Source organism: Delphinapterus leucas, chromosome 2 (assembly GCF_059928025.1).
Source record: "Delphinapterus leucas isolate spDelLeu-1000000601 "Yukka" chromosome 2, BTC_Dleu_Yukka2, whole genome shotgun sequence".
In the NCBI taxonomy this organism is placed as follows: Eukaryota; Metazoa; Chordata; class Mammalia; order Artiodactyla; family Monodontidae; genus Delphinapterus; species Delphinapterus leucas.
In genome coordinates this window covers 36,907,996-36,923,072 of record NC_143130.1, presented here as the reverse complement: position 1 = coordinate 36,923,072, position 15,077 = coordinate 36,907,996, and the positions used below count along the sequence as shown (strand labels likewise).

At 52.2% G+C, this 15,077-nt stretch overlaps 1 protein-coding gene across 15 annotated transcripts in view; it reads right to left on the bottom strand.

The window, feature by feature from the left end:
- The window catches only part of CEMIP (cell migration inducing hyaluronidase 1), a 161,862-nt gene that overhangs the window by 20,891 nt on the left and 125,894 nt on the right, over window positions 1-15,077 (bottom strand). For 13 of the 15 annotated variants that reach the window (XM_089906691.1, XM_089906696.1, XM_089906698.1 and 10 more), the window contains 7 exons: window positions 9,783-9,988; window positions 8,933-9,002; window positions 7,821-7,949; window positions 5,755-5,840; window positions 4,465-4,596; window positions 1,452-1,487; window positions 1,217-1,372 (listed from right to left, as the gene is read on the bottom strand). In XM_089906691.1, coding sequence (XP_089762817.1) covers window positions 1,217-1,372; window positions 1,452-1,487; window positions 4,465-4,596; window positions 5,755-5,840; window positions 7,821-7,949; window positions 8,933-9,002; window positions 9,783-9,988 — 815 coding nt within the window. The remainder of the gene's footprint in view (window positions 1-1,216; window positions 1,373-1,451; window positions 1,488-4,464; window positions 4,597-5,754; window positions 5,841-7,820; window positions 7,950-8,932; window positions 9,003-9,782; window positions 9,989-15,077) is intronic. The other 2 variants (XM_089906695.1, XM_089906697.1) reach the window with 2 other exon arrangements.

The following is a 15,077-nucleotide window of genomic DNA, read 5'->3' as shown; positions in this document are numbered from 1 at the left end:
CCCATACAGGATGAATCCCTCACGATCAGGACCGTGGGGTCCTGGGCTCCTGCTTACAAATGCAGTTTGAGGGACCTGCCTGAGTCTGACAAAGCTGTCAGGCCTCCATAAACAAACTCACCTCTGGAAGTCGTCAGAACATTCTGGCCCTGGGGAGGCTGGTAACCCTCAGCAAAGAAACCCAAATATGCAAACCCAGCGTTGCTCATAAAAATGATCTGAAGGGACTGCTACACCACTTAGGCTAGACAGGAACAAGGGCTTCTGGATCACTCATGCCAAAGGAGACTGTGGTTCTCTCTGCAAACTCTTTTCAAAGATACCCATCCCACTAGGCCTGGGAGTTTAGGCCTATGTCCTACCTGTAGAGGCAGGAAGGACATATTCCTAGAGAAAGAGGAAAAAGCTCAGAGGGGCAGAAAGGGCTAATCTTAGCCCGCTGCTGCTTGTGGCTCTCTGGCTTGAATTCCTGTCTGAACAGAAACACCATCAGAAGGAGAGACTTCCTCACCACTGACCCAAGCTGCAGCTTTCCGAGGAATTAACCAAGTCCCTTTGCTCCGTTGGTGTGTCAGCTCTCCAAGTCACCCCCTCCCTCTCCAACCACCTGCTTATCATCCAGCAACAGAGAGCCTGTGACCCTCCAGGACAGGCATGCTATTCTGTTTAACAAAGCTGACTGCTAGAAAACTCCTTCCTGCACAAAACCACTTCTAACCCTAACACAGAGTGAGTTTCATCCTGTATGCGCACAGCAGCCCTGAGAATGTGTGACAGCATCTCCTGGGCTGTTCCCCCAAGTCTGGTCCCAGCCTCTGGTTGAAGATCCCGATCTGAGTGTGACTATCACTCTGCCACCATCAGAGGCGGACGAGATGTTCCAAGTGTGGGTGCTGTCCGAGGAGAGAGGAAGCCATGGTCGCCCATCCTGGACGCTAAATTCCCGTTAACGTAGCTCAGAACAACGTTTTATGTTTTGACAGCTGTGTCTCCCTGTTGACTCATATTCAACACAGTTTTTTGACTTCTCTCTCTGATTCTAGATTTCACCCCCCTGCTGGTTAATCTCAGTTGTTTCAGTGACTTCTCTGACCAGTAGAGGACAGAGGAATTCATAGTCAACAGGTAGAAATCACATCCTAGCATCTTTCCTTCCACTGCTGTCGTTTAGGTTAAGCCACGCAGAACAAAGAAGCTGCCATGCTTGCAAACCTACTGGCCTATGGGGAGGGTCCTTCCGCTGTGGTCCAAGCCACCTGGGCCCCAGATCCTGTTGTCCATCATCTCTGTCCCCACATTGCCACTCTCGCCAACAAACAAGCTGTTCTTGATCTCCTGCTTGGAGCCATCATCATACGGGAAGGTCCCACCACTGTAGAGAGAAGATGTCTGGAATGAGATGTCCAGAGACAGCAACCCACAGGGTGCCAAGGGCAATGATTGGCCCTTACCTGGCCAGGGTCAGGCCAATGCCATTGTCAGCAAACCTGGGGACAAGAGCAGACAGTCAGTGAAGTCGTGGAGGGAAGGACTCCTCCCTGCCCTGGTGTCATACCGTGGATCCTGTGTAGGGGAGGGGTCTTTGCATAAGCACCGGGTTTGCTGAGGGAGCAGGCTTACACATTCTGCGTAATGGGATCGCCTAGATCCCCACCCACACAGTGTCTGACTCCAAAGAGAAAAGAGTGAATGCAGGGGCTCTCAGCGTTTGGTGCCACGTTGCATTAGCAGCGTTCAGACTGGACTCCATGGGCCTCCCTCTCCACCCCACCCCCACCTGTGATTCCAGGGCTCAGTGGGATACTGGACCAAAGGGACGTGGAAGGTCTTGCTACCCTCAGGACCAGCCCGCCCTGGGTAACGGTGGGGGTACATGGATGCAGTTCCATTGCCCGTAGCCATCCTCATCACTGTTTCAGCCACAGCAGGAAGGACCCTAATAGCTGATTTCTAAGTCTCCCAGAAGTCAGGCGGACGTTGGCCCTGAGAAGTAAGTTTGCAATTACACTGCAGCGATCTCGTCAGCTCCCTTTGGCCGTTGTCCATTTTGCAGGCCAGGAGGAGCACACTTCTGGAGGAAGTCTGGTTGTGAGTGATAAGGGGTCCCACAGAATCTGAGCCGAGCCTTGGGTCTGCACTGCCGTGGACCGTGGGTCCAAATATGGCGGCTGCCTTCACTTCCTTTGTCCCAGGGGTGAACATCCCCTCGAAGTGCGACTCTCTGCTTCCGAAACTCTGGTGGCTTCATAGCCTCCATAAACCTAAGCCAAATCCTTGCCCTCATGCTTCAGGCCCAAGTGAATGCACTTTCCCTCTGCTCCAGGGAGGGTCCCGGCCACCTGAAGTCTCCCTAGTTCCCGGTTTGCTTCTGCGTACCCTGTTCCCCGTCCTCCGGGACGCGTGCACTTCTCCCTGTCTGAAGCCCATCCAGTTCAAATTCACCGTTCAAGGCCCATCTTCCAGGGCCCTGTGCTCTCTAGTTCTCTCCCAGGACTCCCTGATTTTTGTTTCCCAGGCTCTTCATGGTTTTTCCTTACCACCGCTGTCCCCCAGTGCTCTGCCCAAGGTCCTCTTATTCTGCACTGTGCCCCTGGGGACGGCATGAAGACTCACAGCCTCCACCCCTACCAGTCTGCTGGTGACTCTAAAATCAGCCACCCTTCCCCCCTGCACTTCCAGACTTTGGTGTATTTCCACGGGGGTATCTCAAAAGCATCTCAAACTTAACACACATAAAGCAAAACAGTTACCGTCCACCCAAGCCTGTTCACTCTCCCGAAGCGCATTTTCACCTAAGTTCTCACTGTAATTCCTTCTCCTCTGGACTACTGCCGTCTTATTAGTTGTCCCTCCCACTTCTAGGAGTGCCTCCACCCATGGAGTGGTTTGCTGGAGCGACCTTCCTAAGAAATGGACACCATGGCCAAAGGCTCAAAGCTTCTCAAGGGATCCCCATCTTCTCTCAGCCCCTGGCTGTGCCCACTCATGGGACGACAACCTCTGCACCAGCCAGATTCTGGGCTACCTTGGAAGGAGGCTGGGGAAGGGTTAGAAGATCCACCCCCGCTGGCAGGGGAGCGCTTCACAATTTGTCTTTCGGCCCCAAGTCTGGCATCCACTCCCTCTACGGGGACCTGAACTTCCAGCAAGCCAGAATCTAGACATTCATTGGAGGCAGAACACCGCAGAGAATTTTAGCTTTGACCCCCATCTGTTTCCTCTTTCACTCACCTCTTGCCTAATTTCTCTCTCAAGTGTCCTTGGGCCTCTATTCTAGGGATGAGCAGCTTTTCTCATTGACTAGCGTCTTGTGTTGCGGGAAAGTTCTTCCTGCTACTGAGTGGAAATCTGCCCAGATCTGCAACTTCTGCTCTCTAGAGCCAATGAGAGCAAGCCTGCCTCCCGTCTGATACCCTAAATGCCCTTCAGAAGCCCAGAAGAGGCTCTCTTCTTCCCTTTCCCCTCTCCTCAAAACTCTCAAAATCCTCTTCTTTCCCTTCCTCTCTTCTCTGACCCCACAAAAAAACCCGCCCCCGTTTCTCTGCCAGCGACATTCCCTTTCCATCCCTGTGTGTGTCTGGCTCTCTCTGGGGTCCATCCATGGGTCAGTGTCTGTCTTGCCCAGGCCTCTGCTTTCCTGAGAAGCCTTTACACGTGTGAGCGTGTGAGCGTGTGTGTGAAATCTGTTTCTCTCCTCACACACTCTCACTTCCTCTTGCTCCTTTCACAAGCAAGTCTCCCTTCACTTCTCCTTTAATTGGCCATGATAAAATGGAGAAATACACTTATTTCCCATGTAGAGTTTCTGATTCCCATTTTTTAACAGTAAAGGGAGTTGAGGAGAACATTTCATGCTACTCCTTTAGAGGAAGTCCCAACTCAGTTGCCGGTCCCTCTGGCTCTTGTCCAGTGTGGGCCGTGGCTCTCCATGGGGACCTTATATCAGAACTCGGTGTTCCTTGTCTTTTTCCTTTGCGCCTTGGAGTCTGATGTGCTGGTATTTGAAGTCCCAGTTCAACTATTCACCTTTCGGAAAATTCATTCAACTGAGCCTCATTGTCTAAGATGGAGATGAGAATTTATATCTCCAAGAAACATGGTAAGAAATAAACGCAACCAAGGATCCAGCACACAGTAGGTGCCTAGAAAGTGTCGGTTTCCTTCCTCCTTCCTTCCTTCCTTTCGCTGACTGGTTATATGACAAGTTATGTGACTTACAGCCAAGCCCAGTGACTATTTGGGGGCAAGTCATGCCCCACAGCCCCTGGCATGGTGGGCTGAAGCCACATGCTGCTTCTAGGGGGTTCTCTGGGTCACTGCCCACTGCCATTCCATGCTTCTGCCTGGGTGGGCGACCAGAAGGTCAAACATCGGTATGTCTGGATTCCTCTCTCTGTCTTGCTCATGTCTGTCCCCTGCCCGGGGGAGGAGCATCGTCCCACGCTGTGCCAACGCCATACTCACCGGCAGCTGTCCAGCCACACGTCCCCACCACGCAGCCAGGCCCCATGGTCCTGGTTCTTGTAGGCAGTAAAGTGCTTGATGATGGCCGGCTCCCGGGGCTTCAGCGGGTCGGCGTCCTGGTGGGGGCTGTATCTGGAACACAGCACGGGGGGGCACAGGTGGCCGTGTTGGGGGGACCACTGAACTGACTGCCTTCTGGGCAGTGAGTTTCTCTCTGCTTATGGTGCCCGGAAGACTCGGGCTAAACAACAACCGACTCGCACCCCCTGGGCTCTGCAGGGAACTTCCTGAGCTTGCTGAGGAAGTCAGAGGTCTTTTCCCCAGGGTCCAGCCCCAAGCATCCTACAGACATGTCACTTCTCTTGTTATCATCACCACTGGGGAGCCCCGCCGCCCCAAGGAGGGGTCAAATCACAGAAGGAAGTTCAGACAGCCAGTCCCAAACCTGGCATGTAACACAGCCCTGTGGCCGGGAAGGGGAGTCTGAGGTGCCCAGCTCTCTACTCCCCTGGGGGTAACCTTGACCTGGTGCCTTTCCTGGGCTTCTACATCTTAGCCACCAAATGGAGCACTGAGCCTGGATGCTCCTGATGTCTTCCACGTCATGTCTTCCATGGACATGATCATGTCATTGGTGTTACCCACTTTTATTTATTTATTTATTTTTTTGCGTTACGCGGGCCGCTCACTGTTGTGGCCTCTCCCGTTGCGGAGCACAGGCTCCGGATGCGCAGGCTCAGCGGCCATGGCTCACGGGCCCAGCCGCTCCGCGGCATGTGGGATCTTCCCTGACCGGGGCACGAACCCGCGTCCCCTGCATCGGCAGGCGGACTCTCAACCACTGTGCCACCAGGGAAGCCCCCGGTGTTACCCACTTTTGACACAGACCAAGCACTTGGTCTCCTTAAAGGGTACTGATTTTCCTAACTACCTTGAGGTTTTGACAGCATCTCTTAAAAGTAGCTCCTGGCCTTGGGCTGAGCTCCAGATGTACTTATAGGTACAATCTGAATGTTCCTTCCTATTAAATTGATAGCGAAATTCCTCCCTTCTTTTCTCTTCACCTTTTTATCCTGGTCCAACCTGCTGGGGCCCTGGCCAGTCCTGTCAACTTATCAAAAAGCAGGTATTGGATTTTGCTGATTTTTTTAGAAACCTCTCAGAATTTCTTTTCCCTTCAGCTGCTGAAGCCTCAGCCCTGACTCAGATTTGGCCCTGCTCAGATGTTCACCATGGTACACCCAGCAACGAGCTCCATGCGCAGCACATAGAACGTGCCCATAGAATTACCTGGCGGAGATAATGGAGAGGAAGGGCCGCTTGTCCTTGGCAGAGGCCTGGGTAGTTTTGACTCCGTTGTCTATGATCATGCCAGCCTGGGGAGAGGGGACATTCAGGGACACATGAGCTCGGACAGCAGATTGCAGGCATCTTCTCACACCCAGCCTCACTGCGTACTCTCGAATGCTCCAGTGAAACCAGCTTCGCTCTCAGGACGCGTTAATAGAAGTAGGGGGTCTGCAACGAGGGAGGTGAAGAACCTGCATTGCTCTGCATTGCTCAAGTCAAATCTGGAATAAGGTGTCCTCTTGGAGGCACAGATGAGGACCCTGAGGTTTAGAGGGGTTAAGTATCTTGTCCAAGGCCACACGGCGAAGTCCATGCCCCAAACTCACACTGCATTGGGCAGTTATAAGCCCAGGCCCCAAATTAAGGATGACAGATATGATTTCTTGGGAAATGTGTCTGCAGTGATGCAAAGAAGATGCCGAACTTAAGTCCCGTCTTTACCTTGGGGCAGGGGTCTGGGAGCCTTCCCCAGTCTTGTCTTGGCTGTCGCCTGACCCAAGGAAAGAACCTCGCTTTCTTATTTGGCTCCAAAGGTGTCCACTTTGTCAGCCATGGGTGAGTGGGGGTGAGGCTGCCCAGTGAGGCCCCATTCAGTCCGCCTTCAGGGCTGGATTCCCTTGGCCTCCTAGGGAGGCTTGGACTCCTTATCTCTTCTTTACAGAACTGGACACTGGCTATTGTGATCTTCAACTGACTTCTAATTAAGCAGTGGTGATGTGAGTCAAGAGAAGTGGGACTTGATTCCCGGTTGTTCTCTCATGAGCTAGGACCTCGGGTAAATCTCGGGCCTCAGTTGCAGTCTGTGTAAGATGGGATGATAACATTGAATTCCTGCTGTGAGGACCAAATAAGAGAAGCCATGTGAAGAGTCTGGGAGCAGGACCCTTACACAGTGGCACGGAGTCAGGGCTCACCAGGTGTGAACACCACGCGCGGGGCTCCTCCTTGGCTCAGAACCCATCCAGAATCCAGGCAGCAGAATCCATCCGGCTCGAGGATCCTCTTTGCTCCTTTCCCACCCTGCCACCCCCGAGGGCCCCTCCCTCCATCTGTGGCCAGGAGTCCTTGCCTAGTTCCCTGTTGGAAACCATCCTCCCTCACGCGTTCCTGCCCTTTCCAACCTCTCCAAACATCCGGGTACTGCGTGGCCTACCTGCGGCTCATAGGAAGGCTTCTCAACGAAGGGATCTCGACAAGGAGTACTGCCCCCTGCTTCCCACAGCCCCCAGAGCCTCTGCACCTGCTCTGTACGGAGACGGCTCTCCCAGGCACACCCCACCTCCTAGCTGTATACACAGGTCTATTCTGAAATTATTTCTCATCTTCACGGGCTTCTCCCTAGTTGAGTCTCTTTGGTTTCGACCCTGAATGCATCCATTCTCCTCTAGGACCCTCTGTTTCTTCATCTGTACCACTAGGGAGCGGACCAGAAGAACAGCCTTGACATTCGGGCCTCTACCTGCACACTGCCCCTGCGTCCCCAAGACCACCTCTGTCCCCAGCACGGCATCTCTGGTCTCAGCCTTGCTTCCCAGCTCCATTCCCACGTGCCCATGACTCTGGTCTGGATGCTGTCCTCAACTGGGGGCCCTTGACACACCCGAGAGCCCAGTCCCTTTCCCCAGCACCTCGCTTGGTGCTGGACACACAGAACTACTGATGAGCAAACGAAGATGACAGAAATGTCTGTTTTCCACCTGCCTCCCTAGCACTGCATGGATGGAGGACCCGCTTCCCAGAAAGAAAAAGCGACCAGAGGAGAGGATGCTAACGCTACCTTCATCTTCCTGCAGAACCAGGTCCTGACCTTCCCTAGCTCACAGATCAGGCCTGGCTTTTCGGAGTCACCACCGCTCCCATCCCCACCAAGTGAGCTGCGAAATCGAACTCAGGGGCCCAGCTCTGGGGCTGCCAGGAGGAGCTGTGGCTCTTCCGGCTCTCATCACGTGCAGGCCTGGGAAGAAGGACCAGCGGGCGGGCGGGCGGGCAGGCCTGGAAGGACTTACCCGGTAGTTGGAGTGTGCTCGGTTGTTAAGGAACTTTCCCAGTGGGATGTGCTCTGAATAACCTGGGGAGTACATTCCGGCCGAGGGGCCCGTCGGTACGTGGTGAAAAATGAACCAAAATCCAGTTTCCTGGTGGAGGAGGACATGGGGGGAAAGCCACAGAATTCAGCACCAGGGAGCTTCTTGTTGGATGGCCCAAACTAGGGGTGGGCCTAGCGCTATCACCCAAATGGCCCCAACGCCCATTCCCAGACACACCCGCGGGAAACAGCGAGAAGTTTGAGGCGGATATATTTTGGGGGGTGGGCGTCCATCCTGATTATTAAAACCCTTCTGTGGTCCTACTGTATCAGCCATGGGCGCCAAATGGCTGGATTTCAGAGTCACTGCCAGGGTTAATCTCCCCTTCCTGACACATAATGGGAGGGTTTCCTGAGTGTCCTTGGCTTTACCCTTTCATTCTGCAGATATGGAAGCTGAGGCCCAGAGACGGCACCTGACCTGCTCCCCAGGAAGGTAAGCAGCACGGAGGGGTGGGTAAGGGCAGGGCTGTGTAGACAGAATACCGTGTTTGTATCCTGTGCATGTCCCTGCCTAACTTTCCTCCCCACCATAGTACAAACCTCATAGGGTTGACACAAGAATTAAATTATTGGAGCTTATGGGACATCCCTGGAAGTCCAGGGGTTAAGACTCCATGCTCCCAAAGCAGGGGGCACAGGTTCAATCCCTGGATGGGGAACTAAGATCCCGCATGCTGCGTGGCATGGCCAAAAATAAATAAATAAAAGTAAATGAGCTTGTGTACATACCACACACAAAAAATAAAGTCTGAAAAACACAATTAAAAAATCTGAGCTTAGAGCACTGATGTACCAGGCATCTAATAATGCTACTGCTTACTCGTTAGCTATGATCACCAGTGTGACGAAGGGCCAGAGGCATCACTTAAAAGCAAGTCCATCTGCCTCCCAAGCTGGCTCTTCCCTCTTCACGCTAAGCCTGACTGCGTGGATACCTAGACTGGGGGCTCAGGGCACACATCTTTCAGGGTTGGCCCCGGCCGTCTCCTCTCCCCCAGCCCCGCCCAAAAAAGGGATGTTTCCGCTCACCTCGGATCCCGCAGCAGCACAGTTTATGAGGTTGTTGTTGGGATTGGCCATCCAGAAGGTGGATACAGCACTGTGGGCGGGGGGCAGAGATTGAATGGCGTCAGACAGAGGGCTACTGGCTCCCATCTTGCTGCCCGGGGCGGAGGGGTGGCCCATGTCAGGGACTCTAACATTGCTTTGATGAGCCTCTTATCAGTGATTTGAGATGCCCCCTGATTTGTTCATCTGAAACCCAGTTTTCTCATTAAACTGGGGTGCATTTATGCCTTTAACACGTTCAGAATTTGAATGGGGCATGGCTCTTGAAGGTATAAGCACGTTTGTGGGTTAAATCTGAGATGGACCCTAGAAGAAATATAAGTCAGGAGAACCCATAAAAATGGCTCTCTCTGAGGGAGAGGCCCTGGACCCAGAAGGTTGACTGTACGGGAAGCTCTCCCTCTCTTGCTCTCTCTCTCTCTCTCTCTCTCTCTCTCTCTCTCTGTCTCTGACTCTCTCATGTCAAGAAACAGACCAGTGCAGCTGGTGCCCACGTGTACACGCTGTGGGCTCCGAGGTGGCAGCCCGCTTCCTCTCCTCAAAGGAGCACCGTGTGGCCTCAGGAAAAGCCCGAGAACAGTGGTTATCTTTGGCCAAAAACGATGCCCGTGAGGCACACTGAGAAGGGAGAAGTCGAAAACACACTCCTGCCCTCTGTCTGAGCAGCTGAGAGCCTTGGGTGGTTAAGGGCTGTGAGGTCTAAGCCACTCGGGAACCCAGGAGTGAGAAGTCAGATCCTGGGCTGGGAAGTCGTGTGAGCACATGCACAAAGGCCCGGCGCGGTGCAGGGCAGGGAGAGGGAGGTGCTTACTTGCAGTCCTGCCTGGGCTTGGGGATGTACCCTGGGTAGGAGTCTTCCGTGATCATCTTGCACATCTTGCTGTCGCGGTCGGAGGGGAGGAGGGTTCCAGACTTGACAAGGAGGCCGAGGCAGTGCTCAAAAGTGTTGCGTTCCTCTGGCCCATCTTCCGTGAAGAAGCAGTGGCCCAAAGAATTATAGCCCACAATGTCCTTGACCTGCAGGGGTCAAGACAGAGCGACAGTTCGCCCAGCGTCGTTACTCATGTGCTCATTCATCCATTCGACAAACATTAAACAGCCTAAGCCAGGCACCAGGCTGAGAGGGGATCTGGGGGTTTGGAGATGGGCCTGACATGGGTACGACAGAGCCGTGACTTTGAAGTCCTTTCCAGCTGGAGGTGTTGCAACTGAGCCTTCATGGGGTGGGGAGAAGAACAAACTGCTAGAGGTGGGCCTGGCTGGAGACCGGGGACGAGGCCTTGTGAGCCGAATCTGGTGAGGACACGGCGAGTACACTGCTCACGAGGACTTTACGTGGAGGCTTTCACCAAGAGGTCCCACCAGAAAGGGGGGTAGGGAGAGCTCCGTCTGAGCCAGGCCAGGGGGGCTTCTTAGTAAGACTGGTTCCTCACTGTGCCGTCTCCCGTGGATGCAAGCCAGCTTTGAAGCCTGCAACCACAACGAGCCACACTTGCAGAAAACCAGAAAATGCTGCAAACTCCAGCTCTTCAATATTCTTCTTGGAATCACAGCGTCAGTGGGCCAAGTGGAGAAACCACTTGAAGACATGGAGAGACGCGGAGTACGGTCTTAGCTGTGCCCACAAGCATCACAGGCTCTCAGACAAGTCTGCCAACCTCTCACCAACACACTTTCCCCACCACACAATGGAGGAGTCCAAGTCCGGGATCTCCAAGGCCCCTTCCGGGTCTGAATGTCTATGAACTCATCAATCTGAGAACGAGAAGGTGGGTAGAGGGCCTCTGGCCTGAGCCTTAGCTCCCTTTCTCAAGCAGGACTCTGTTCACGAGCATCCCTGACAAACGGGCATCGTGCTTCACTTGAACACCCCACAGGTGAGCTGCTCGCTACCTCCCAAGGTGCCCTGTCCACAGCGGGGCATGAGGATGGTGAGAAACACCTCACTAGCGGTCTGAGATCTTCCATCCTCATGCCCACCCCCGGGGACCTGACTGCCCAGTGATGTCACCCAACCAGGGACGCTGCTGCTCCCCTATGACACCATTCTACCCACACCTAGTAAGTACCCACTGCTGCACCAGGCCCTGGAAAATTCACACATCATCCCCAAACAACTCCCCCGTTGGCACTGTTACCATTTCGAGGGGCATCCTGTACATTGTAGGAAGTTTAGCAACATCCCTGGCCCCTACCCACTAGATGCCAGCAGGACCTTCTCAGCTGTGACAACCAAAAACGTCTCCAGGCATTCATTGGGGAAGGGAGGTGACAAAATTGTCCCTGAGAAGCACTAATCAAGGGTAAACACCCCAATTCCCTCCAGAGCCTTTTCTATGGCAAATCTTACCTACTCCCCAAGTCCCAGGCAGACATGCTCTAGAAGCATCCAGAACTAGGACCCTTTATGTCCCAGCACTGGCCTGGGCTCTTATATCTTTTAATCTTGCTGAAATCTTACACAATCCTGTACTAATTTTTTTTCAGAGATGAGGAAAATGAGACTCAGAAAGGTTGAGTGATTTGCCCAAGGTCACACAGCCCACGTGTGCAAAGCCAGGGCTGGAACCCCAGTTTTCTGACTGTGTCCATTCACCCATGAGGACGGAGCACAGGCACAACTGCCCTATTCCAGGCAAGCTCTTCGTTTTCTCAAACGAGGATCGCTTCCTTAATCTTTGGTAATAGGCAAGGGCGTGATCTTGAATGCTACTCGGTGCACCAATAAGCATTTTAGTCAATACCAAGGTCATGCAATGGGACTGCTTCCTTTCCTCCTAGTGAGCTAGGAAAGTTTGTCGCAAATCGCCTGGAAAGACAAGCATGGGAGGAACAGGCAAGACAACGTGGGCATCGAGAGCAAGTTCAATGCCTTCACGTTACAGAGGAGGACGCTCAGGCCCAGAGGAGGGACATGGAACAGTGTTCAGACCCGGGCCCATAGCTCCTCTTAAATCCTAGGCACCCAGGTGCCCACCATCTGGATCACACTTGGGGTGTCCTCTTTGAATGCAAGTGAGTAATGAATTGGGTACATTCTTATTCTAACAAATGCCTGAATAAGAAATTCCCTCCAGGCCCCTTGAGGTGTGCTCTGGAGAGAAAAACCCTTTTGGAAAGGAATAAAAATAACTACTGTTTACTGTGAAATGTTTTACATACATTATCTCACTTAATCCTTATCGAAACTACTATTCCCTTTCTACTGACGGCACCGAGACTTAGAAAGTTGCCCGAGTCACTTCTCTTGCAAGGACGGATTGAGACTTGCTTCTCCATCTGTCTGATCCAAAACCTGTGTCCTAATCAATTCTCAACAGCACCAGAAAAGAAACCTCCCATCTTGTGTTGCATTTCTTGCTTCTCGTTAGTAGTGGGGTGAGGTGGCATACAGAGTCCAGAGAGAAGCATGATAAGGTCGAAGAAAGCCCTGGGCTGGGAGTAGAAGACACAAGTTCAAGTTTGGTTTCATCACAAACTTGTGGTGTCATTTGCCTGAGTGTCCTTAGGGGGACTTCTGAAATCCCTTCCAGCTCTGACATTGTACGATTGTTCTTCCTTAGAACATTTCCCAGAATTAGATACTTACACTGTGACATAGCTTGAGATGGACAGACAGAGAGAGACGACACATAGACAGGTAGATAGTAAGTAGCTGGATAAACAGGCACATACGTATGGACTTACGGGTGCCCACTGCATGCTATCCAGAAGCGGTGTGTAAGCTCCCTGCCATTCTCTTGCACAAACTGTATTTTCCCTTTGTTCTTCTGGACATATTCCCTTATGACTGACAATCATGAAAACGATTCCTGAGAGCTGTTTTAAGTCTTCAGCTGTTGTTAGGTGGAGTCTAGGCATGACATTGTGAAGGATGAAACTCCCCAGCTCTCAGGAACTGCTTCAGTTAGGGTGACCATTTAATTTATTGTCTGAAGCAGGACATTATCGAGAGTGAAAGGGGGTACCGTTGGTCGTTAATCTGGGATAGCAGGCGCAAAATGGAACTGTTCTTTGCAAATCAGGGCATAGAGTCACCCCAAGTGATGACTTCCCCCTGAAACCTGTACACAGTACGAAAAAGAAAGTACTGTTTAAAACAAATACACACAGAAATGAACTATATGTCTGATTCTGCCTTCTAGGGTGGGTATGATATAATTCATCTTAGTGAGAAACCTGGCTACAAATAGGATCCTATTAAAAGAGAGACTGTAATTTCTGAGCTTCTGCTGTTTACTTTTCTTTTCTATTTTTCTTTTCTTTTTTTTTTCTTTGAGCTGGTAAAGAAAAGAGCCTTGGGGTAGGTGGTAATTTGCTTTGCAGGGTGTGTTAATGAGTTTCTGAATATGCAAATAGAAGCTGGGAAAGGAAACGGAGAACCCAATCACTCTGCCTAATAAGGAGAAGAATGTGTTTTTTGTTGTTTTGCCCTGCAGCATGGCATGTGGGATCTTAGTTCCCCAACCAGGGATCTAACTCATGCGCAGAGTCCTAACCACTGGACTGCCAGGGAAGTCCCGAGAATGAGCTTTTAAGGCAGCCCAGGAGCAGTGGGGGAGGAGAAGGAAGGACCCCCGCAGCCAGGTAGAGGGGAGGGGAGGGGAGGGGAGGGTTTAAGAAGAGGGACCTGTTTCTCCATTTCCAGTTGATTTCTGTGCTGACCTATGACGCACCCCTACCTCCTTCCCATCTCTTTCCCACTCTGCCAGCGGAAGCCCTGGCCAGTGAAACTTTGTGGGGAAACAAGCCCAGGAGTCTGGGTTCCTCATTTGGGCTCAGGAGGGAAGGAGAGATGAGAGCAGCTCATGAAGCAAGAAATGAGTGAGACCGAATTCAAGAAACTGGCAAAAGGGGAAACCAGGGAAAGCAGAAGCCTTGCCCACAATCCCCAGAGCTCTGAGACCGGAACAGAGGGCACTGAGTTTCCCACCAAAGAGGTAAAGGAGCTCCACTCCTCTTTAGTGGAAAGCCAAAGGGAAGGTGTCTCCCTAAGGCTGGAGGGCTTGAGGACTGGCTGCAATCCATGTAGGGCGCCCCCTGCATAGTCAATGTGGCAGCCTGTTGAGGACATCCTGGTTGCTACTGGAGGCCTTTATAGCAAAGGTAACACATCTGGAGCAGTGAATGAGGTGAGAAAGAAAGACAGGACATGTTTACTTCTCCCATCCACTCTGCTGTAAAAAAGGAAAAGAGGAGAAAACAGGCAGAATCCATACCGGAGTCTCTTTTACCTTTCTCAAGAGAACTGGAATGGATTCATTGTCTTCCAGGAAGGAACACTTCGGTGACCCCCGTGTCCTGCCTCAGAGCTCAGAAACACACAGTAAGATGTAGCGTGAGCCTATCTTACACCCACAGCTGTCCACCCCGCAGATAATGTGCAGTAGCCCCTTCCTTTGAAGGCAGGCTTTGCCCCCCATCTGCCAGCATCCCGGATGCTGGTGCAAAGCCCCCCGGTTTCAAGAAGGACACCGTCAACAGTGTCAGCATCAGGAAAGGCGTTTCCCAGGCTCTGCTCTGTAGAACACTAACTGTGAAAGGCGAAGGTTGTGTGAGTAAAGGGCTCCGCGGTGAAATGAGTTTTGACATTGCTAGGATCACCAGCATTAAATGCATTTTCACTGCAACCCTGACAATGCTAGCATGCACGGTGAATCCCTAAAATGGGGAGGAAAGACACATACTCAGCGTTTGCCAAGGTCATTTAATTATTGGGTTTACTCTGTGTGCTGGGAGAGATACCTACCACTATCTCACGGAACCAGTGAGGTTTACACAGAACACAGGGAAAGGGGCACAGTGACGGTACTATTTAATATCAGTGCTAAGTATGTCACAGGCATTGTCTGCTTTAAGGTTCCCCCAAAGCCTTTGAGACGGGTTCTATCATCACCCTCACTTTACACAGGAGGACACTGAGGCTCAGAAAGTATCCATCAGTCAAGTTCACACTGGCAGGATTAGAACACAGGTTGCTACGACTCTATCCTTTTAACCTCGCTAGTTGACGGCGATCACTGTCACCACGGGAAGGGGTAAGAGTCGGATGAGGAGGGAGCGGGGGGCAGTGGGCTTGCAGGGCAGGAGCTGAGCGCTAGTGTGT